Here is a 24556-nt window from a genome sequence, read left to right on the forward strand (position 1 = left end):
CTTCATAGCCAAAGTAAAGAAAGGGAGTTCTATGAAGGATGTTGAAAAGAGCTGGTCAGGAGAACTAGGAAGAGAGCCAAGAGGCAGCAGTGTTAGACAAAGCTAAAGAAGGAGGGGCTGGCCCTAAGTGACAGCAGTTTTGTTATGACATCTGTCATGATGGGTTTCTCGTGGGTCACTGATTGACCTAGATGGATGTTCTAAAGTTACTGATGTCAGCAAAGCAAAAGCAAAGAGCTATTATTGTTCTTTTGCTTTGAAAGCACCATCTCTTAAGAATCATGTAAATCATGAATTTCTTATTGGAATTCTCCTTGTAGATTATCTGAAAATTCCTCTTAAATGCAACACCCCTATTTTCATATTGTTTCTCCCATTTTTTTTTATGAAGAGCATAAAATGTTAGGAAGATTACACCAGGACTTGCATATAATTTTGCAAAAAATGGTAGATTAAAAATTTCTCAAGGGCAATTATACAACACAATATTCTTCTATTCAGTTATGTATCTGTTGAAGGAAAGATTGGTGCCATTAAATGAAAATATAAAGTTCTTGACATTTATGGTTAACTATTGAGCTTAGCTGACTCAAAATACTACACTCCTATTTCCTAAAGCTACAAATTGCAAATTTCTTAAATTGAAAAAGCAAAGTTCTGGACTCTGAAGGTACATTCCAAACAACAAACTGACCTTTATTTTTTTTTTAATTCTTGAGTTGCTGTGGGTTATAAATTTGCAGAAGACAGATATAATAAAAGTAATAACAACTGCAGTAGAATAATGCATGCTAGTAATTGATTCTCCATTTTGCTTATCAAAAGTATTTGCTTTCTGCAATTATGGTAGCTCTCATCATGAACATGCATTAGCTGCTTCTGCTAGAATACTGTTTTCTTTCTCTCTTTTCTTTCAGTTGCCACATTCTCCTCCATGGTCACAGTGTGTGTGGGAAAACACAGGGGTGTGGATGAGATTCATAGTATTGCCTGAAGCAGTTTGAAATTGGCTAGGCAGAAGCACAACCTATTTTTTTTTTTTTTTGGTCTATCTTTTCTGATCCAGAAAATGTTTGCATTAAGTCTCATTCCCAGCTGGAAGTGCTACTTTATTATGACTCAATGGATCAATATACACTAGGAATCATGAACTATGATAGGTGGCCTGACAATCATGTGAAAGGCCTCATTGGTTTGAGTGGAAATGAGGTTGTTTTGTGAGAATTTATTTTTATCAAAAAGGACAATTTAGAACTTTCCATTGTGCACTACAAATAGAAAGAAGATGGAGATAAACAGAGCAAAATGATGTGTTTCTTCATCTTTTGCTTTGCTGTCTCATCTTTCACATCCTGAAAAACTTGATGATACTCCTGCAAACCACTGGCTAAGCTCCATCTTGGCAAAACCAGGGAAATATTTGCCTCCTTTTTCTGCTACAGTTATTAGATTAGAATTAGAATATTAGGGTTATTAGGCATGTAGTTTGAGAAGATATTTATTTTTTTTCAGCTTAGTAGATACAAAAATAAGCCCAACTACAAGTTTATAATCATAGGTAAAAGTCAGATTAGTAAATAAAGGAAAAGTGCCTGCTTTGGAAAAATAATCCAGTAATGGTTACATTTGCCTCTAAGTACCCTTCACTATGTCAGCATGATAGATCTAAAAATCAACTATGTTGAAACTTGATTTGTTTTATCTAACAAGGTAAAGAAATGACTTTAAACACATGTAATAATTAAAAATACTGAAGTGTGGTAAATTCCTGGCAAAATTCATGGTAACAAAATAATTTTGACATAAGCTTTGAAATATCAAATTTTTCTGTGTGTTTTTTATATAAATTCATAACCCTTGTTTATCATAGACCAGTAGCCAGATGGAGCTGGCTGGAGTGCACGGATGTTAGAGGAAGCAATTCATTGTGTAGCAAAGAGTTCTGCAATCAAAAGCATTTCTAGAATTGAATGTGTGCTCAGGAGGATATGTTACCTTCTGGCTTCAAACTCTAATTTCTATTTGCATATCATTCCATCAGGCTACTGTAGAACATTATCTATATTAAAGTCAATAAATTATATCTAAATAGATTATATATTTGTATATATATGCTTATTTGTGTAGTTTGAACCACAAATTATTTTGATACTCAATAGATGATGAGTGATTTTGCTCTATAGTATGAATGGGACCATATCAATGTTATAATACAATAAAGCACATTTTGAATTGGATAGATGCATCCATTCTGGTTGACTGCCTATATATATGCATTTGCAAATAATGTTATTCTTGACAATTTACATTTAGTTTTATAAGATCATAACTTATGGAATGCATAATTGATAGCTCTTAGAATGTTAGGCACCCAAGAAAAAATGCTCATATGGTTACTATGAGTATTTCACAGTACTACCACACTACAGTAACTCTTCAAATCTGATATATTGGTTGGTATGATTTTCTCTGGCCAGTTCCACACCCCTGAGTCTGAGGTTAGGTCAATAGCTGGAGTATAATATGAAGAATCCTAATTGCGATTCAGTGCAGAGACTACATATCAGAGCCCCTCAAAGCCCTCTGCCTCTGCTGGCTAAAATAGCCTATTTTGCTCCTGTCAGTCCCTTTAAGGACAAGCTCAGATTTTCTGACCTTTCTTCTACTCTTTTTCAAGATGGCAGTGGTATATGAGGAATTCAGATGATGCCAAGGCATGATTGGGTGGGGTCTCCCCTGGCATATGTTGGTTGTGTTGGTGAGTACCGCGGAATCACAGGTTGGATTCTCAAGCCCCTGATCATTGGTTTCTACTGAGTGTGGGTGGATAGGTTCCAATGGGTGTTTGTTGATGTGCCTGGCCAAGCTTAGTGGCACATGGATCTTTGGGCTGTTCTCTTAGTAAAGGACACCACTTTCTGCTGAATGAGCCCTATGGTACTTCTTGTTGCTCTTCAGATTTCTTTTTGGCTAATGGAGCAGATGCATAGGAACCTTCCCTGTTTCTACTGCCATAAAGAATCCCTCTGCCCAGCTCTGAGCCAGACCCTGCAAGGCAATACTCTTCAGCTGCTTCTCTTAGACTGTGATTGTAGAGTGGTTGGGTTGCTGGAGAATATGACTTACTAGGAAGAAAAAGGAAAAAAGAACAAAAACACCCCACCTTGTTCTACAAAACCCAAATAAGGATCTCCCATCAAAGAAAATTTGCATGCGTATCACAGTAGGGGTCGAGAGTACCACAATGGAGGAGGGAGACTGAGCTCATTCTTTTGAAACCAGCCCATGGAAGCACTGGACTGAGCTAGTGGAAATGTACTAGAGGACACTCAGGGGGAAGTTGGCTAAGGAATTAGGCCATCTGTTTGCTAATTGGAGCTTAGGGCAGTTGGGCTTCTACCCTTCCACAGACCGGAGGACGGGGCCCATCTTTCTTGATGATTGCATTTCAAGGGGGTGTCTCCCAGGTCCTTGAGAAGGACATTCCTGGACTTTAAGACTGCACAAAGATTTACACCTCAAGAGGCAGAGCAAGAATTTATAATCACAAGTTTCATAAAGTAAATGCTGTGAGAAAAGAGAAGCCAAGAGCTTACAGCTAGGGAGAAGCTTGTCTAAACTTTAGCCAAGCTGAGGGGAACATTAAGGCTGTCTGGGTCATATACATCACCAGTAATTTTTCCCATTGCCTGTGAAATAAAAATGACTGCAATGAAATAATACCTAAAAAGGAATAGATCATGCAGTGAAATAAAATGTATGTACCCAAGTCCGAATTTCACCATTTTAGAAGCCCAGAGGTAAACACAGCTCAGTCATTGGAAACTGGATGCTTTATTAGTATATTTGAGCAATTTTACAAATTGGGAAAGTATTAAATGGTTTAATGGATCAAACATCTGGGATTGTTTTAGCACTTTCTCTCCCTTTGGTAGGCTGTGCCCTAGTGATGCCGACTTTCTAGCCATTATGTGGAAAAGATGTCAGCTGGATGCCGGAGAGTGACTTCAGTTTGTTGACCCAGAAGGAGTGATATGAGGATATTTGGCTCATGACAGCTTATCATCTCAGTCTGGCTGGGGAAGATAAAAAAAAAAAAGGAAGGTAGAGAAGCAAAAAATGTTCTTTAAACCTCTGGGATATTGCCAGTGTGCTCTCTCTGATGCATGATGTCATTTACTGAAATGACCTGTCTCACTGTAATAGATCTAAATGGAAACTTTTAGACAAGTATTATAATGGGCTTAGAAAGCAAAACATGGGCAGGTCCTGATTACTATCTGAATTTCTAGACACCCTGTATTGAAACCCATTTTTCCAAAACTACTAATTTGAATGAAATAAAACTTGCTGTGGTGAAAGGAAAAAAAAAATAGCCAAGGCCCAGAATTAGATGTTTCTGTAACTTTGTTGTATCCTTCCAGAGGAAATCTGGCTGTCCTAAAATTTGCAAATCAAATATAGGAATCAAAATGCTGAACAGAGACAGGATGTAAATATTTACTTTTCAATCCATTGAATTATTAAAAAAGATTTCAGAAATGTTTGATCTGGCAAGACAAGAAACAGGACTGAAAGTCAGTCTGGTTATTTGCCGTAAGGGAAAATTGATCAGCAGCAGAGAATCCAAACCTAAGAGAATTTAGTGAGGTATTATTAATTTAGAATCTTGCCAGGAAGATGAAGTGAAAAAGCATTTCTCTCTCATTGTATCAAAAATTTCAAAATCAAAGCAATAGATACATTGGTGAAATGTAATTTACAAGAGATTAAACTGTATAACCATGAGGGGATTGGTGGTTGATACGTGTGTATGTGTGTCTCAGACAAATGTCTAGATATTGTATCTGTGAACACCACTAAAAATATGTGTTGCAAAGAAAAGTATTCTGTGGTCTATTTAGTTTAGCTCCAGTTCCACCTTTACTAATTAGTATGATTTTAGATACTCTTATTATGTGCCTGTGGCTGTAAATTTATTTCATGCCCTTGCTTAGGAAATGCAGTCATGTGCTACATTATGTTTTGAGCAATGACGGACCACATACATTATGGCAGCTACATCAGGTAGCCTGGGTGTGTAGCGGACTGTACCCTCTAGGTTTGTGTAAGAACCTTTATGATCTTTGCACAGTGATGAAGTTGCCTAATAACACCTTTCCCAGAACACCTCCCCTTCATTAAGTGATATATGACCATATTTATTTAGCACATATTCAGTCAGGCACTTGGGGTCTGTATGTGAACAAAACAGGTGAGGATTTCTGGCCTCTTGGAGTTATATTCTAGTGGGACAAGACAAAGTAAACAATATATATAATAAATGAGAAAATCATGTGCTGTGTTGAGACATGACAAATTCTGTCAAAATATGAAGTGGTTCAGGGTAAGACCCACGGGAGCAGAGGATTGCTGAGTGGAAGGAATTTTAAAAGGGAGGTCAGGAGACACCAGCCTATGCGAGAGGGTGAGGTTTGAGCACAGACTTGACTGACACAGATGTAAGCCCAGTGTACCTCAGAGAAGAGCATCACAGGCAGAGCAAATGGCTTAGCAAAGTTCCTGAGCTGAGAGCACGGATGCTCAATTCATTCAAAGGGCAGCAAAGAGGTCCCTGGTTAGAGGAGGGGAGTGAGCTGTATTCTCAGCCTGTTTTTTTGTTGTTGTTGTTGTTGATAGAACTGAGCACCACAGACTGGGTGATTTATAAAGAAAAGAGGTTTATTTAGCTCGCAGTTCTGGCAGCTGGGGATTCTGAGGGCATGGCACGGGGACCTGCTTGGCATCTGGTGAGGACCATCTTGCTGTCTCATGACATGTCCAAGAGCATCACAGGGTGGGACAGAGCATGCATGCTGACTCAGGTCTCTCTCCCTCTTCATATAAAGCCACTAATGCCATTATGAGGGCTTTATCTTCTTGACCTCGTAGAATCCTAATGGCCTCCTGAAGACCCAGCATCCTAGCATGTGAATTTGGGGATTAAGATGTCAACACACGAGCTTTTGAGGCACACATCAAACTACTGGGAAGAAAAGCAGAGAAGGGAGAGACAGATGGCAATGGAATGAGGGGCGGGGCAGGTGGTGTTAGGACCCGGCAGTTATATTACGGGGACTTTGTTTTTCACTCTGTGTGAAGTTGAGTCATTGTAGTTTCCGAGCACATGATTAGTACCTGTTGTGCAAAGAAGAGCATCTCAGTGGACAAAGGTATAGATGGGGAGACATTATTTGGTTATTGCAAGAATCCAGGCTAGCACAATGGGGCTTGAACTACAGATGCATCCATGACGATGGGGAAACAGAGTATGTGGGAGACTCGATTAGCTCCAGCACTATTTTCTAGTGGTCAGATAGTACGGTGTGGGAGAAAGAAAGGAATCAAGATTGGCTCCATTTTCTTTTTTTTCCCTCCTGAGAAATTGGAAGGAGAGAATTATGAAAAACAGGATTGGAGAAAGGTATGAATACAGTAGGTTTTGGGGAAAGAAGAGAATTTTGGTTTTGAAACTATTAAGGGGAGGGTTGAATATATGTCTGGGGTTCTGGGAGGAGGTGTAGGCAGACATTTTTTTGACATCTAGGTAACATCTACACCCATGAGGCTAAGGGAGCTGATCAAGGGGTAAAAGTAGAGAGGACGGGAGCAGAGTGAAGGATGGAGACCTGGAGAGTCTCAACTTTAAAAGATAATAGGGGACGAAAAGAACTAGCAATGGGACTTGAGATGGAGCCACCAAAGAGAAGGAAGGAAACTAAGAGAAGGTGCTTTGGGGGAGCAATGTGAGGAGAGTGGATCGAGGCCGAGAGGCCCAAGTGTCCACTGTGGCTGGTAGGTCAGGTGGTGGGAGGGCGGAGCCTGACCCCTGGCCGTAGCTGCTTGGAGTTCTTTGCTGACTGTGATGAGCAATTTGTGTTGAGGGGTAGGAGGGAAGCGTCTGACTGGAGTTGGCCCAAGAGCAGGGGTGAAGGATGTTGGAATGAGTGACGTGAATGGCCAACTTGAAGAGTGTTCATGGAAAAAGAAGCAACCACAAAAAAACAAAATAATGGAGTGAGGTCAAGAGAAAATTTCTCTTTTCCTTTTAAGATGGGGCAGATGGCAGTGTGCTGATGTAACAGGGCGCCGATAGGAATGATCCTTAGAGAGGAAAAAGGAAAGAAGTGGGGGAGGAGAACTGCTAGGGAGGTGCCGCACAGCAGACGTGCTCACTGGTGGCTCTTTCGATGGGGAAGGCACTGCAGACACCACTGGACTTGGGTCCCCACCAGGTCCCTAGGACCCTCCTATTCTCATCTCTGCTGCTCTTTCAGCTTCACGCAGGCAGAAAGACAGAGCTGTCTGGCCTGGTGCTTACATCTGTCCACCTCAGCGTTCCCAGCAGGGAGGAGACCCCTCTCCATGCGTTCCAATGAAATCCTGCCATGGCTTCACTGGCCTGGCTCAAGGTCACCTGCCCACTCCTGAAACAGTCACTGCGACCAGGGGAGGCAATGCCGGGATTCAGGGACAGACACCAGAAAGGACTGGCAGCAATATAGGAGGCTCCATAGAGTCTTATTTTCTTCCTGTAAAAGAAGAACTACACTGGTAAAATACAAGACACAAGACAGTTGAGAAGTTCTAAATGCAGCCTAGGGGACAACACGTACCATTGAGTGGAACCAGGCAGATTCTGGGGCCATGTTCTTTCTATTTCCTTCCGTTGTTGTAATTTAATGTCAAGATCAAAGTGATCCAGGCCAACTTAGACTCTTGGGGGAATCTAGATGAAATCACCTATGGAAAAAAAAAAGTAATTATCTTAGAGGGAAGCCTTCCAATGACAGTTTTAATTAAGCCAATTATTTTCTAGAACTGGAGATGTCCTAATGGTGGCTCCGAGTGTCATTCACCTATGGTCACTTGTGTCTTGTGTCCTTGAACACCTGTGTCCTTTTACACTTTAATCTCCTGGGGAGGCACTGGATAGCTCCTCCCTGTATGAGACTGTTACATCTCCTTCACTGATAACCGCCAGAAACGGTCACCACACTGTTCTTAATATTACTAGGGGACAGATATGGCTTTTATCTGTATTTTAAGGTCCCAACCAAGAGGATTTTTTCCCCTTATATTTTCTTGAAGCTGCTAAGCCGCACCTCCCTGACCACCAGCAAATGTGGATGATATCTAGCAGGTAGGATATATGAGGTTGAAACATAATTCAGCTCACTAGGTTATTTATAATTGATCAACACTGAATTTATTATTTGAATGTGTTCTTGGGATAAAATATACCACTATGATAATTGTAATTATTCCAGGGGTATAGATGAAAAAAAGGGTAATTTTTAAAGTGACATTCTCACATAGATTAAAATAACTTTTAAAATAAGTAATTTCTCACTGACACTAAAATAATTTGCATAATATTGGGAAAATTTACTTATCTTCTCTAAATGTTTTAAAGCTTTATTTGAAGAGCTGTGAGAGCATATTTCATCTCACTAGATAATTTTGATAATTAAGTTTAATACAATACATACGATTTCTGGTAAATTGCTTAGCATAAAATAGGCACTGGATAATTTTTAGTTTGCTTTTTTCCCCCCTCATAATTCATAGCAACTTATATTCTAGAAACAAGTTTTTTAGAAATCTGATGTTTAAAAGTGGTAGGCAACAGATCAAAAAGATGCCATCTTGGGTGGTCATTTGGTCACTGGTTTTTTTTCAAAGCTCAATTTTGCTATGATCACAGCTGTTTTGTTGGAGCCAGTAGCAATTAAAATTGTTTTACAACTCAAAAAGTTACAACCACCATATACTCTCAGAGCTTGCTGAATATGGGGGAAATCAATAGGCACTTAGTAGGCTTTTTAACTTTTTAATTCTCAGAGCCTCATGGCAATGTCTGAGAGTCTTATGAATGGGGAGGATTTTTATTTTTAAGTGTGAATTTTCAGACTATAATATGAAAGTTAAGGAAGGATTCCATTTGCACAGATGGATGGCACTGTTACGCCAAGTCTCAGTAACAGGCCAGGGAAGGAGAAAGAGGAGATTGGGGAGGGCAAAAGGAAGCCTGAAACATGGCGGGGTGGGGTGGGAAATGAGCCAGAGCCACAACACTCCAGTTTTCATTTTGTGGATTAAGTATCTGTAATCTTGGAATAGCTCGGGTTACACAAAAGATGGTCTCTATTTTTCTAGGTATTGGTTCACTGGGATGTTGAATATATTAGCATATTAAAAGCACATTAAGGACAAATAACACTTGACTAACAGCTGAAAGGTTTAGTTAATAAAATAAAGAATTCATTGTAGTATTCTATTTATGGTAGTTCAGAGTTTTCAATTTGCTGGAGTTGGAGTTGGCATCACTTTCTCCATGAAGAAAGTTAAACGTGTTGATTGTATGTCTCCAGAAGCCAAGATCCGTGGCCGTGGCCATGCCACCAGTGGAGGGTCACCCCAGCTGTGGCTGTGTTTGCACCCTATGCCACAGTTGTCCCTTCCTGCCATCATAATCTGGCCTATCAAAAGTCTGCCAAGACCCATGACCTATCTATCTCGCCCTTTCCATATGGCTCTTCAACCTTTGTCTTGAAATTAGAGCAAGCACACTCTATCACGCCCTTAGAGCATGTACATCTGCAGAGCCACACAGCTTAAAACCCCTCAGCAATCTTTGGATTCCCTGTGGCCGTCTTATCCTGCTGAAATTGGTTGGTAAAGCCTAGGAGCTTCTGAATTTCCATTACTTTATCAGTGTACCTTGTTAATGACATAGCTTAATTTGCATACCAGTTGTACCTTTTCACCACAGGTAAGAAATTGAAATGTTCAAGGTCAATTAACTGCAAATGTTTCAAGTGGGCCAGTGCCTTTGGAACTGTGAGGAACGCAGGGAAGAGGGAGCGGTCAGTGAGAGACTCCACTTTCTCCTGATGAGAATCGATGATCCAATTTTAACCCACTAGAATCATGCTGATTCTTTCTTCCTGGCTGTGCTTCTCTCATGTTTGCGTTTTAAATACTGGTCTGAAAAGGTGTGTGTGCTGAAATGTCAGAGAAATACTGTGAAATTCCAGATTTTTTTTTTTTTAAAAAACAACCTCATTACTGATTTTAGATCATTAAAATTAACTACAAAGAGCAAGAAGCAAAATAATTGGCATTTTTCTCAGAGGCATAGGATGCTATAGATAAAATTTCAAATGTAAAACTTTCAAGTAAAGTCAATAGCTGTCTGGGGGCACTTCCCTAACTTCTCTTGATAAAAAAGGATAAAAATTCAGAGATATACAGTGGTAGCAATAAGTGGACCAAGGATGCTTGGTTAACATCAGATCCCAGAAGAGTTTCAACTTTGAGGCTTTTGATGGGCCGTGGGGTGAAATAGTAAGGTTAGGTAGACCAATGGAAGGAAATATTCCTTCACTCACCACCCCCATCATTGCCTGCACTTCCAAGACGTGGTCCACACATGTTCACCAGAGGGAGGGAGGTTGCCCCGTAGCTAAACCCTAAGGGTGTCTTATTCCCCTCAGCACTGTCTTTTCTATAGCTACAGGGAACTAGCAGTCCCCACTTACTCATCATGAAAATATGCCGGGCGCTGTTGTGTCCTTGTTAAGAGCCCTGTACCTCTTGCCTGTTCTGTAGGCAAGGACAAGATGTTCAATCTCTGGAACTGACTCATCTTCTATGAAAAAGGTTGCTTTGAAAATTAAATAACAGTGCTTCCCAGAGTGTCTGACACAATATACTCACATGCAGCACAAATACTAAGTTCTACTGTAGTAAATAAGTGCAGGAGGATGGATGTTGTTTCATGGTAGCCCAAGAAATGAAGAGTGGAAGACACGTTGACTCAGATTTTAAAATAAGGCTATGGGGCAGTTCCCACGGAGGGTTCAGGAACTCCCTGAGCTGCCTGTGGCAGGGCACTATTTAAGGTGCACTTCAGAGCCTTCAGGGATGACTATCATGTAGATAGCAGTCCGCAGGACTGAGCCGTACCCCTCATGGACTGCAGACAGCAGTTCTAAACAAACAGCACCAACACACCTAAATTCAGTCAGCGCCCATGTCTACCCAGCAAGCTCTGTTGCCTAACATGTAAGAACATTCTACTTGTTAACCTAAACGAGGTAGCAGGTATTGGCAACCAAGAAAGCTTCATCCAGGTCACCCAAGGTTCTTCAAGGGAAAAGACAGAGAAAATTAAAAGTAAAAATTTGGTAGCAGAAATTTTGCAACGTGCATAAATATTCTGGATCTCAAAAAGAGGGAGAGCTCTGTGTGTGGAGTAGAAGACATTTTTTTTTTGATAATGATTTGCTTTAAGAAAGAAGAAAATCTGAAAAAGTAGTTCTAAAGGGAGTGGTGTAAGTGATATTGGGAATTGTACCCTAATGCAAGCAGAAGTTAGTGGGATGGCACCCGTAGAAGATGTTGTTAGAATTCAGGTCAGTTCCTCTTGAGGAGTCGATTAGAGCTATACCTCAACCACTTCCTAAACTGGTCAGTCACCATGTGGGGTCACTATGCATCAACTCTTATCACACCAAAGGTAGGGGCAGAAAACTAGAGGTAGCCCCTATGTCCTAGAGTTTCCTAGAGAAATTATTCAAATTGGCCAGTCTGCAGAAAGCCTCCAAAGCCTGGCTAACCTCACCCTACCTGCTGTAATAAGCTGCTTCTTATAACTCCAACCCATTATTATCCTGTCCCCTGGTTGTAACCCCTTGTGACCCTGCCTGGCAGCCTTCTCTTGTTTGGAGTTGCAAGTAGCAAAGTGTTCTGCCTTTCGTTTATCAGAGGGTCACTGTGTTGCGTTCCACCATCAAAAGACTCTTTAAAACTTATGAGATAGTTGTCAACACAGGTGTGTCCCTGTGAGTCTTGCAGAGTTGCATGCCTCCACCATCATGGAAAACATTCACTGGGTCTCTTTGAACTGGGGTTTTACTCAAGGTTTCATAAAATAGGTCACAGATGTCAAAAATAATGCTCATATAAAATTGTATGTAAATTAATGGTAATCTCTACTGAAAGTGTCAGACCTTATTACTGGGGCCTCTTGGTGGGTGGCAAAAGAGTAGGGAAAAGAAAACATACTAATATTCCCATTTGTGATGTTATAGTGCATTTTAATAGGAATTGAATATCAGATAAATATGGATTCCAGAATGTGTCAGGTCCTACTTCATAAGTTTTGTGATGGTTATGTATTACTTACATAATCATCAATGTCAGTTTTTTAAAAAATAAACTCCCAAAGTAATTTCCCAAATTACTATATTAAACTGGAAAAATGAATCATCTTAAGAAGACAGACAGGAGTCACAGCTATAATCTGTATGTATTGGGGGGCGGGGGGGAAGAGCACAATCCATTCTGCTCTACCCAAACCTCCTTTTGTATACACAAACTCCTGTCTTTCACTTCTGAGTGCTGAAGCTCAACTTGCTTAGAGACTTCTCTCTGGTTCTCCTTCACACAGCACTTCCCTTTCCCAGAGGGGGTGGTGGTGTGTTGGTAAACTCCTTGGGTGGATGCTTATTTGTAGAGTTGCCCATTCCCATGCTTTAAGCACCACCACCAGTAGCAACTGCAGAGACGGTCGTGTTTAACAACTGGCTTGCAAAATGGAAAATTTAACAATCACACAGGGTTGCAAGTCAGCGCCAGCCGCTGCTGTACACAGCTGTTCATCTTCTTTGGTGTTATCACTCCTTGCACGTCATCTCACCATTAGTGTTTTCATGCTGTGCTTTCATTGTGCCTCTAAGTGTCTGTCCTTCCCAGGAGAGTAGACACCCCTAAGGGCAGGACTGTTCTTTGGCCATTGTCTACCAAAGTTTAACAATGAAATTTATTTCCTGTTTAAAAAGTCTAAACATGACCAAAGGTAGTTTTCTAGTTCCTCCAGGTCTAGGCTTTCCTTTATAGCCATCCCTGAGTGAATGGATGGTCAGACAGTACCCACTCATGTGTGTTAGCAATAAGCTTGTGCCAAGTGCTGACCTGCATGTTCATTTTTCCAATGAGGCACCTAAAATGTTCAGCAAGAATCAGAGTTTTCCACAGTATGTGGGAATGAACATAACCAACATGGACTTCATCCACGTACACTAAATTCTGGATTTCTTATATTTTTCTGCAGTTATGAGAAGTTTCATATCCTGGAAGTTTGACTTTCCTAAGTTCCATAGAAGAATACGGTCTTGTTGATATTTCCACTCAGAGATTTTTAACTAATTCTTCTTTCCCAATTTGTCCTGTTTCTGTTTCCACTAAAGGAGCTGGTGGGTGGTCTCCACTTGTGTCCAACAAATACCAGTGGTTGCAGATCGACCTTGGAGAGAGAATGGAGATTACCTCTGTGGCTACCCAAGGGGGATATGGGAGCTCCAACTGGGTGACCAGCTACCTCCTTATGTTCAGCGACAGTGGCAGGAACTGGAAACAGTACCGACAGGAAGACAGCATGTGGGTATGTTTCTTAAATAAAAGCCATCGTTTCCCAGGGAAAGAGGTGCGGTCATAGCTGCAGCTGCTGCGTTGTCCATCTCTTAAGTTAAATACATACAGAATCTTCAGAATTGCTTTGAAAGTGCTTCTAAGAGAAAATAGGGCCAATATTTATCTTCTCATAAAATTCATGGCAAATTTATGGCAATACTAAAGGTAAATTCATTTCACAGGGTCCTCAGAAATTAAAAACAAGTCCTGAGAGTCCCTTTAATAGGGTGAAATCCTAAGACATAAACAAAACTTGTATAAAACCAAATTTTGTTCAATGCCGTTTTTTCACTGTCTTTATTTAAAATGAATCAAAAGGAATTTATCTCTGATAGCTCGAAGATTTCTGTAACCCAGTCTGTCTAGAACGTGAAAGCTTGCATGTGGAGTTATAGATACGCACATATGTGCACACAGTTGACAGGATTTACACCTGAACCTGTCTGTGGTCTCAAATGCCAGGTGCTATGTAGAGAGAGTGCCTGGGGTACCCCCTCTGTAAGAGGCAGGTTATGACCAAGTAGGAGGTTCTCATAGTCGGCTGATTGCACATCCCACCTGATAGAAGAGGAAGAGGGAGGCTGCTTGATAACACAGGGAGGAATTCTTAGTGTAGGAAAAAGCATTTGTCTGGATCCATGTGGGCCAAGGACAACATACTGCAATCAAAGAACTATTTTCCCCCTCTGGCTGAGCTGCTGGAACCAGAGAAAATGAGTAACTTAATGAAGCATTATTCTTAGCACGCAGATAATTTGGAAGCCTATTTGGGCACATAATGATAATTTTCTTTGACCTGTCAATTGCCTCTTTTTTGAAACTTCCTGGAACTCTGTTAGACATTATAAACTCATTGAAGAAATGGACTGCCATTTACTCACCTTTGTATCTCAAAAGCTGTTGGTGGCCATTCAGTTCGTGTTTATTGATGTAGATTCAATTGAGAAGAGGTAGCCGTACTCCTTCCTCTGGAGAGAACTGTGGGCCGGTAGAAGTTTCTTATAAGCATCTTTAAGAAGAGCTGCTTTAAAATCCAGAGAAGGTTGAAGCTGTGTATAAGACTGAAAAAAATAACCCCTCCAAAAAACAACTGAATATTACGGTTGACTTAATTCCATGAGCACCATTCAAACTAGGGATAAAATAAACAGTAATTATGAGCCAATAACAATGAACGCTTAATGAGGTATTTATTTTAACAAGGTGTCTGGGTTATCTTTTACTCTTTTTCTAAATTAAGCATTGGATTTTTCAACTGGATGAGTAGTGGCTATTGCCTGCTAATATTTTGCTGTGTTAATTAAAAGGTATAGTTTTGATTTTCTTAAAGCGAGAGATCGGCCACAAAAATGAATGGGTTTCTGTTTGTCAGGCTGTGGACAGCCAAGCCTAGGTTTTGCCATTGCCTTTTTTTGTTTTGTTTTACTTTATTAAAGAGGAGGGGTCTAGGGTGAAATAGTGGCATGAGTGATGTCCTTACTAATCCACAACAATGAAAGCAAAGGCGTGGCTTCTCTCCCATGCTGTTCAGGTGACACTGTTTCTTAGACTGTGCTGTGATTTGTAGGTTTATTCATTATTGTCCTTTCTTGAGTGTGAGTTTCCTGTAAATAAAGACTATATCTCCCTACTTTTATTTTAGCATCCCCAAAGTGTACCCGTGCCTGGCATGTTGCAGACAAATACTAAATGTGGAATGAATGAGTAAGGAAATGAATGAGTGAATGAATGAATGGCTAAATGAAGCGTGCTTTCTTATAGGACACTTGTACCCTATCTACACTGACACCCTTCTGCCCCTATCAGCTCTTCCTGTGTGTGTGTGTGTGTGTGTGTGTGTTGTACTGGTTCGATAGTGTTAGGATGATGGTGGTTTTCTTTTACTTATGCATCTTGTACTTTTTTATGGGGTCGTTTATTCCCCCTTCTCATCTACATTAGCATTTCTGTCACCCAACGTCTAGGGTGGTACATGATGCTTTTATTTCAGTAAATTAGTGAAAGAACAATAAATGAAGGAATAGAGCTGAATATGTTGCTCTCCTAATCTATGCCTATCTTTGTATGACTTTCTGGGAGATAGTGAAAGAATTCATGTGAATGCCATGGAAGAGATAAGGCACACAAGAACAAAGTAGAGAAATACGTAGAAGAGCATGCAAATTTTTTTTTTCATTTAAAATTATACCTTCATTTTTTAAAAAATTCTTTTTAGTTTTATGTGACAGTGGAATATATTTTGGCAATTATACGTACATAGAATATAACTTTTATTCTATTTAGGATCCTACTCTGTGGTTGTCCATGATGTGGCGTTACCCTGGTCATGTATTCAAACACAAGACTAGGAAAGTTATGATTGATTGATTCTACGGTCTTTATTATTCTCCTCCACCCTCCCTTCCCTTCATTTCCCTTTGTCTAATCCAATGGATTTCTATCATTCCTGTCCCCAACCTTCCTTGTTTTGGGTTAGCATCCACAAATCAGACAGAACAGTTGGCCTTTGGGTTTTTGGAATTGGCTTATTTCACTTAGCATATCCTCCAGTTCCATCTAGTTACTGGCAAATGCCATAATTTCATTCTTCTTTATGGGTGAATAATATCCCATTTTGTGTGTGTGTGTGTGTGTGTGTGTGTGTGTGACTGTGTGACTGAAGGACACCTGGGTTGTTTCCATAGCTTGGCTATTGTGAGTTGAGCTGCTATAAACATGGATGTGGCTACATCACTGCAGTATGCTGTTTTTAAGTCCTTAGGGTATAGACCTAGGAATTGGATAACTGGGTCAATTGATAGTTCCATTCCAAGTTTTCTAAAGAATCTCCATACTGCTTTCCAGAGTGGTTGCCCTAATTTGCAGTCCACCAACAATATATGAGAGTACCTTTCTCCCTACATCCTCATCAACATTTATTGTTGCTTGTATTCTTGGTAATTGCCATTCTGATTGGAGTGAGATGGAATCTCAGTGTAGTTTTTTTTTTTTTTTTTTTTTTATTTTTATTTTTTTTTTATTGTTGGTTGTTCAAAACATTACATAGTTCTTGATATATCATCTTTCACACTTTGCTTCAAGTGGGTTATGAACTCCCATTTTTAGCCCATATACAGATTGCAGAATCACATCAATTACACATCCATTGATTTACATATTGCCATACTTGTGACTGTCATGTTCTGCTGCCTTTCCTATCCTCTGCTATCCCCCCTCCCCTCCCCTCCCCACCCCTCTTCTCTCTCTACCCCCTCTATTGCCCTTCATTTCTCCCCCTTGTATTATTTTTCCCTTTCCCCTCATTTCCTCTTGTATGTTCTTTTGTATAACCCTGAGGGTCTCCTTCCATTTCCATGCAATTTCCCTTTTCTCTCCCTTTCCCTCCCACCTCTCATCTCTGTTTAATGTTAATCTTCTTCTCATGCTCTTCGTCCCTACTCTGTTCTTAGTTACTCTCCTTATATCAAAGGAGACATTTGGCATTTGCTTTTTAGGGATTGGCTAGCTTCACTTAGCATAATCTGCTCTAGTGCCATCCATTTCCCTGCAAATTCTATGATTTTGTCATTTTTTAATGCAGAGTAATACTCCATTGTGTATAAATGCCACATTTTTTTAATCCATTCGTCTATTGAAGGGCATCTGGGTTGGTTCCAAAGTCTTGCTATTGTGAATTGAGCTGCTATGAACATCGATGTAGCAGTGTCCCTGTAGCATGCTCTTTTTAGGTCTTTAGGGAATAGACCAAGAAGGGGAATAGCTGGGTCAAATGGTGGCTCCATTCCCAGCTTTCCAAGAAATCTCCATACTGCTTTCCAAATTGGCTGCACCAATTTGCAGTCCCACCAGCAATGTACAAGTGTACCCTTTTCCCCACATCCTCGCCAGCACTTGTTGTTGTTTGACTTCATAATGGCTGCCAATCTTACTGGAGTGAGATGGTATCTTAGGGTGGTTTTGATTTGCATTTCTCTGACTGCTAGAGATGGTGAGCATTTTTTCATGTACTTGTTGATTGATTGTATGTCCTCCTCTGAGAAGTGTCTGTTCAGGTCCTTGGCCCATTTGTTGATTGGGTTGTTAGTTATCTTATTGTCTAATTTTTGGAGTTCTTTGTATACTCTGGATATTAGGGCTCTGTCTGAAGTGTGAGGAGTAAAGATTTGTTCCCAGGATGTAGGCTCTCTATTTACCTCTCTTATTGTTTCTTTAGCTGAGAAAAAACTTTTTAGTTTGAGTAAGTCCCATTTGTTGATTCTAGTTATTAACTTTTGTGCTATGGGTGTCCTATTGAGGAATTTGGAGCCCGACCCCACAGTATGTAGATCGTAGCCAACTTTTTCTTCTATCAGACGGCGTGTCTCTGATTTGATATCAAGCTCCTTGATCCATTTTGAATTAACTTTTGTGCATGGCGAGAGAAAGGGATTCAGTTTCATTTTGTTGCATATGGATTTCCAGTTTTCCCAGCACCATTTGTTGAAGATGCTATCCTTCCTCCATTGCATGCTTTTAGCCCCTTTATCAAATATAAGATAGTTGTAGTTTTGTGGATTGGTTTCTGTGTCCTCTATTCTGTACCATTGGTCCACCCGCCTGTTTTGGTACCAGTACCATGCTGTTTTTGTTACTATTGCTCTGTAGTATAGTTTGAAGTCTGGTATCGCTATACCGCCTGATTCACACTTCCTGCTTAGCATTGTTTTTGCTATTCTAGGTCTTTTATTTTTCCATATGAATTTCATGATTGCTTTCTCTATTTCTACAAGAAATGCCTTTGGGATTTTGATTGGCATTGCATTAAACCTATAGAGAACTTTTGGTAATATCGCCATTTTGATGATGTTAGTTCTGCCTATCCATGAACAGGGTATATTTTTCCATCTTCTAAGATCTTCTTCTATTTCTCTCTTTAGGGTTCTGTAGTTTTCATTGTATAAGTCTTTCACCTCTTTTGTTAGGTTGATTCCCAAGTATTTTATTTTTTTTGAAGATATTGTGAATGGAGTGGTTGTCCTCATTTCCATTTCAGAGGATTTGTCGCTGATATACAGGAATGCCTTTGATTTATGCGTGTTGATTTTATATCCTGCCACTTTGCTGAATTCATTTATTAGCTCTAATAGTTTCTTTGTAGAGCCTTTTGGGTCTGCTAGGTATAGAATCATATCATCTGCAAATAGTGATAATTTAAGTTCTTCTTTTCCTATTTTTATGCCTTTAATTTCTTTCGTCTGTCTAATTGCTCTGGCCAGTGTTTCGAGAACTATGTTGAACAGAAGTGGTGAGAGAGGGCATCCCTGTCTTGTTCCAGATTTTAGAGGGAATGCCTTCAATTTTTCTCCATTCAGAATGATGCTAGCCTGAGGCTTAGCATAGATTGCTTTTACAGTATTGAGGTATGTTCCTGTTATCCCTAGTTTTTCTAGAGTTTTGAACATAAAGGGATGCTGTACTTTGTCGAATGCTTTTTCCGCATCTATCGAGATGATCATATGGTTCTTATTTTTAAGTCTATTGATGTGGTGAATAACATTTATTGATTTCCGTATATTGAACCAGCCTTGCATCCCAGGGATGAATCCTACTTGATCATGGTGCACAATTTTTTTGATATGTTTTTGTATCCGATTCGCCAGAATTTTATTGAGGATTTTTGCATCTAGGTTCATTAGAGATATTGGTCTGAAGTTTTCTTTCTTTGAAGTGTCTTTGTCTGGTTTAGGTATCAGGGTGATGTTGGCCTCGTAGAATGAATTTGGAAGTTCTCCCTCTTTTTCTATTTCCTGAAGTAGCTTGAAAAGTATTGGTATTAGTTCCTCTTTAAAGGTTTTGTAAAATTCAGCTGTATACCCATCCGGTCCTGGGCTTTTCTTAGTTGGTAGTCTTTTGATGGTTTCTTCTATTTCCTCAATTGATATTGGTCTGTTTAGGTTGTCTATATCCTCCTGACTCAATCTGGGCAGATCATATGACTTCAGAAATTTATCGATGCCTTCACTATCTTCTAATTTATTGGAGTATAAGGATTCAAAATAATTTTTGATTATCTTCTGTATTTCTGAAGTGTCTGTTGTGATATTGCCTTTTTCATCCCGTATGCTAGTAATTTGAGTTCTCTCTCTTCTTCTCTTCGCTAGCATCGCTAAGGGTCTGTCGATTTTGTTTATTTTTTCAAAGAACCAACTTTTAGTTTTGTCAATTTTTTCAATTGTTTCTTTTGTTTCGATTTCATTAATTTCAGCTCTGATTTTAATTATTTCTTGCCTTCTACTTCTTTTGCTGTTGTTTTGCTCTTCTTTTTCTAGGATTTTGAGATGAAGCATGAGATCATTTATTTGTTGGTTTTTTCTTTTTTTAAGGAATGAACTCCAAGCAATGAATTTTCCTCTTAGAACTGCTTTCAATGTGTCCCACAGATTCCGATATGTTGTGTCTGTGTTTTCATTAATCTCTAAGAATTTTTTAATTTCCTCCTTGATGTCTTCTATAACCCATTGATCATTCAGTAACCTATTGTTCATTCTCCAAGTGATGTATGCTTTTTCCTTCCTTCTTTTATCGTTGATTTTCAGTTTCATTCCATTATGGTCAGATAGGATGCATGGTATTATCTCTACTCCTTTATATTGTCTAAGCGTTGCCCTGTGACATAATATATGATCTATTTTTGAGAAGGATCCATGTGCTGCTGAGAAAAAAGTGTAACTGCTTGATGTTGGGTGGTATATTCTATATATGTCAATTAAGTCTAGGTTATTAATTGTGTTATTGAGTTCTATAGTTTCCTTATTCAACTTTTGTTTGGAAGATCTGTCCAGTGGCGAGAGAGGTGTGTTGAAGTCTCCCATGATTATTGTATGGTGGTCTATTAGACTCTTGAACTTGAGAAGAGTTTGTTTGATGAACATAGCTGCACCATTGTTTGGGGCATATATATTTATGATTGTTATGTCTTGTTGGTGTATGGTTCCCTTGAGCAGTATGTAGTGTCCCTCTTTATCCCTTTTGATTAACTTTGGCTTGAAATCTATTTTATTTGATATGAGTATGGACACTCCTGCTTTTTTCCGAAGTCCATATGAGTGATATGATTTTTCCCAACCTTTCACCTTCAGCCTATGTATGTCTTTTCCTATCAAATGCGTCTCCTGTAGGCAGCATATTGTTGGGTCTTGTTTTGAGATCCATTCTACTAGCCTGTGTCTCTTAATTGGTGAGTTTAAGCCATTAACATTTAGGGTTATTATTGAGATATGGGTTGTTGTTCCAGCCATATTTGTTTATTTATGTTACTAAACATGGTTTGTTTTCCTCTTTGATTATTCCCCCCCCTTTACTGTCCTACCTCCCACTGTTGGTTTTCATTGTTATTTTCCATTTCCTCTTCCTGTAATGTTTTGCTGAGGATGTTTTGAAGAGATGGTTTTCTAGCTGCATATTCTTTTAACTTTTGTTTGTCGTGGAAGGTTTTAATTTCATCTTCCATCCTGAAGCTTAATTTCGCTGGATACACAATTCTTGGTTCGAACCCATTTTCTTTCAGTGTTTGAAATATGTTATTCCAGGATCTTCGAGCTTTCAGAGTCTGTGTTGAAAGATCAGCTGTTATCCTGATTGGCTTGCCCCTAAATGTAATCTGCTTCCTTTCTCTTGTAGCTTTTAAAATTCTCTCCTTATTCTGTATGTTGGGCATCTTCATTATAATGTGTCTAGGTGTGGATCTCTTATAATTTTGCACATTCGGCGTCCTGTAGGCTTCTAGAATTTGGGATTCTGTCTCATTCTTCAAGTCTGGGAAGTTTTCTCGTATTATTTCATTGAATAAATTGCTCATTCCTTTGGTATGGAGTTCTATACCTTCCTGTATCCCAATGACTCTTAAGTTTGGTCTCTTAATTTATCCCATATTTCTTGGATGTTCTGCTCATGGTTTCTTAACAGTCTTGCTGAGCTGTCTATGCTCTTTTCAAGTTGAAATACTTTGTCTTCGTTGTCTGATGTTCTATCTTCTAAGTGTTCTACTCTGCTGGTAGTACTCTCAATTGAGTTTTTAAGTTGGTTTATTGCTTCCTGCATTTCTAGGATTTCTGTTTGTTTGTTTTTTATAACCTCTATCTCCCTGTATAGTTGATCCTTTGCTTCCTGGATTTGTTTGTGTAATTCCTTGTCGAAGTGATCTTTCATTGTCTGATTTTGCTGTCTAATTTCTTCCTTGAGACTCCAGATCATCTGAAGCATATATATCCTGAATTCTTTATCTGACATTCCATCTGCTGCAGCTGTTACCTCTTCTAAAGTTGAGCTGACCTGCATTGCTTGTAGTCCTTTCTTTCCTTGTCTTTTCATACTGCTTGCGTTTCTTTCTTCTTGGTGAACCTGTTGTGTTTTTGAAATTTTTTCCCCCCCCTATATATTTTTGTTGCTCTTGTATAGTTGAAAATTCTCCCTTGCAGGTGCGGGCAGGGGCTCTGCTCTGCCCCTCCTCCAATTGGTGTGAGGTGTCTACCACGCCCGCGGACCCCTGGGCCTGATCCGCTGTTCTGTCGCAGGTCTGCCTACCTTGCAGGTGGGAGCGAAGGCTCTGCCCTGCCCCTCCTACCACGCCCGGGGACCGCTAGGCCTGATCTGCAGGTTGGTCGCACTTCTGCCCACCTTGTGGGCAAGGGTGTCAGTTCCGCTCCGCCCCCACTCCAATTGGGGTCACTTGACCACCACACAGGTGAGCCGCTGGGCCTGATCTGGGCGCGGGCTAAGGCTCTGCTCTGCCCCTACTCCAGTTGGGGTGAAGTGTGTACCACGCTGGCAGGCCGCTGGGCCTGATCCACAGGTCTGTCGCAGGTCTGCTTACCTTGCCAGCGCGGGCGGTGGCTCTGCCCTGCCCCTCTTACCACGCCTGCAGACCGCTGGGCCTGATCTGCAGGTTGGTCGCAGGTCTTCCTACCTTGCGGGCGTGGGCGGCGGCCCCTCTCCTCGCCTCTGGCTCGACGACAAAGCGAGAGAGACTGGGGTATCTGTGACTCACCCTCCCTACCAGGGGACCAACTGTTTCCGTCGCCGCTGGCACCGATGAAGTTTTCTCCTCGGCCGCTCTCCAATGACATCAGATCTCTGCCATGCTGGCATCCCCTGTTCTATGGCTGAATCCCATTTTCTTCTCTTCCAATAGGCGGAGCTGTGCCCTCTGAGCCGAGCTTCTGCCCTCTATGTGCTGACAGAAATCCCTGTACGGTGGCTCCTGGGAGTCTCTCAATCCTGTTAGTCCAGAGCCCTTTCACTTATCCGGCCCCTCCCCCTGTTCCTCCTCCCAGCCAGCCAGCCAGGTCCTGTTCACCAGAGGCGGTTCCCCAAGGATCTGATTACACTTGCAGCCCCACCGCGTGTCCTATATCCCGAACGATGAACGCCCTCTCTGTCATTCAATTAAGCCCCAGTGCTGTGGTGGGGTGATCTGGGAACCAACAGTTTAATTTTTCAGGACCCCTTTGGTGGGCACGCCCCCAGAAACTGGCGGCTAAGATCTTGGGTGTCGCCGCTGGTGTTAAGGGGAGGTGGGGATCTGGAATCCCCTCTGCTTCCCTACAGACACGCCCCCGGTGGTTTCCTGGCTGCTTGTATCTGGAGGGGGTGGGAGTCACACACCTGCTAATGTGGATTCCGCTGGGAAGGAATTCTGTCGGCGGAACTCTGGTGATGTCACCACTCTGCTATGGCAGGCCCCAGGCTCCTTGCCAGAGTGTCCGAAGGGAGGGGTGGGACTGGTCTGTCTCTGGATGGTTTCAGCTCCCGGTTTGCTATTTCATGAAGGCTTGGCGAGAGACCTCTTCCTAGAGTCCCTGCACCGCTCCTGCTGCGCTGCGCTGCGCCTCGGAGGCTATCCGCCCTGACGCGGGCTGCGTGCAGGCAGCCGACAGTCGCCGAGTCGCGCGGGCAGCGGCTGGCGGGTCTGGACCTCTGCGCTGCGTGGCGGAGATTCACTCGTCTAGCGCAGACTGTCACCTCCAAAAATCCTTCCAATTCCCGGCCGGTCTCTCTTTAGTGGAATTTTGCTAGGAGTTTCTCAGCAGGTCATATCTAAGCGTATCCATGCGTCTCTCTGACCCCTTTGTTGAGGAGGTACTGAAAGCGCTGCCTCCCCTCTCGCCGCCATGTTGGATCCCCCAGAGCTCAGTGTAGTTTTAATCTGCATTTCTCTAATTGTTAGTGATATTGAACATTTTTTTCATACATTATTTGACCTTTCGTATTTCTTCTTCTCTGGAGTGTTTTGTGCAGTTCCTTTGCCCATTTATTGATTAAGTTATTTATAGTAAGTTTTTTTTAGCTTTTGTATATCCTAGAAATTAATGCCTTATCTGAAATACTGGTGGTGAAGATTTTCTCCCATTCTATAAACTCTCTCTTCATGTTGTTGATTGTTTCATTTGCTAAGAAGAGGTTTTTAGTTTGAATCCATCCCATTTATTGATTCTTTATTTTACTTCTTTTGCTTTAGAGTTGGGCCTATTTTTTCATCTGGTAAGTGCAGGGTCTCTGGTCTAATGCCTAGGTCTTTGATCTACTTAGGGTTCAGTTTTGTGCAGGATGAGAGATAGGGATTTAATTTCATTTGGTTACATATGAATTTCCAGTTTTCCCAGAACCATTTTTTGAAGAGGCTATCTTTTCTCCAATGTACGTTTATGGCACCTTTGTCTAGGATGAGATAACTATATTTATGTGGGTGTGTCTCTGTGTCTTCTCTTCTGTTCCGTTGGTCCTCATGTCTGTTTTGGTGCCAATATCTTGCTATATTTGTTACTATAAGAATATGCAAAAATTAAATGTGGACTCCTAAAGCTTTGGTAATGTACAGAATATGGAGGGAGGGTGGAATAGACTGAATTTGTCGAAGAAGTAGACCTTGAGGAAAACATGATGATTTAGAGTTTTGGAAGGATTAAGGAAAATATTTCACAAAGCTGGAGAAGTGTGACCAAAACCATGGGTTCAGGAGATACCTAAAGATACTGTTTCCTGTATGATAACCAGTGAGACT

General features: G+C 40.8%; 1 protein-coding gene across 1 annotated transcript in view; it reads left to right on the top strand.

Moving 5' to 3' along the window:
- Positions 1-24556, top strand: part of Cntnap4 (contactin associated protein family member 4) — a 248507-nt gene that overhangs the window by 57329 nt on the left and 166622 nt on the right. The window contains exon 3 of the mRNA XM_046434879.2: positions 13296-13489. Within this exon, the coding sequence (XP_046290835.1) occupies positions 13296-13489 (194 nt within the window). The remainder of the gene's footprint in view (positions 1-13295; positions 13490-24556) is intronic.

Source organism: Marmota monax, unplaced genomic scaffold (assembly GCF_021218885.2).
Source record: "Marmota monax isolate L192 unplaced genomic scaffold, Marmota_monax_Labrador192_F-V1.1 WCK01_AAM20220418_F8-fsc00024, whole genome shotgun sequence".
Classification (NCBI taxonomy): domain Eukaryota; kingdom Metazoa; phylum Chordata; class Mammalia; order Rodentia; family Sciuridae; genus Marmota; species Marmota monax.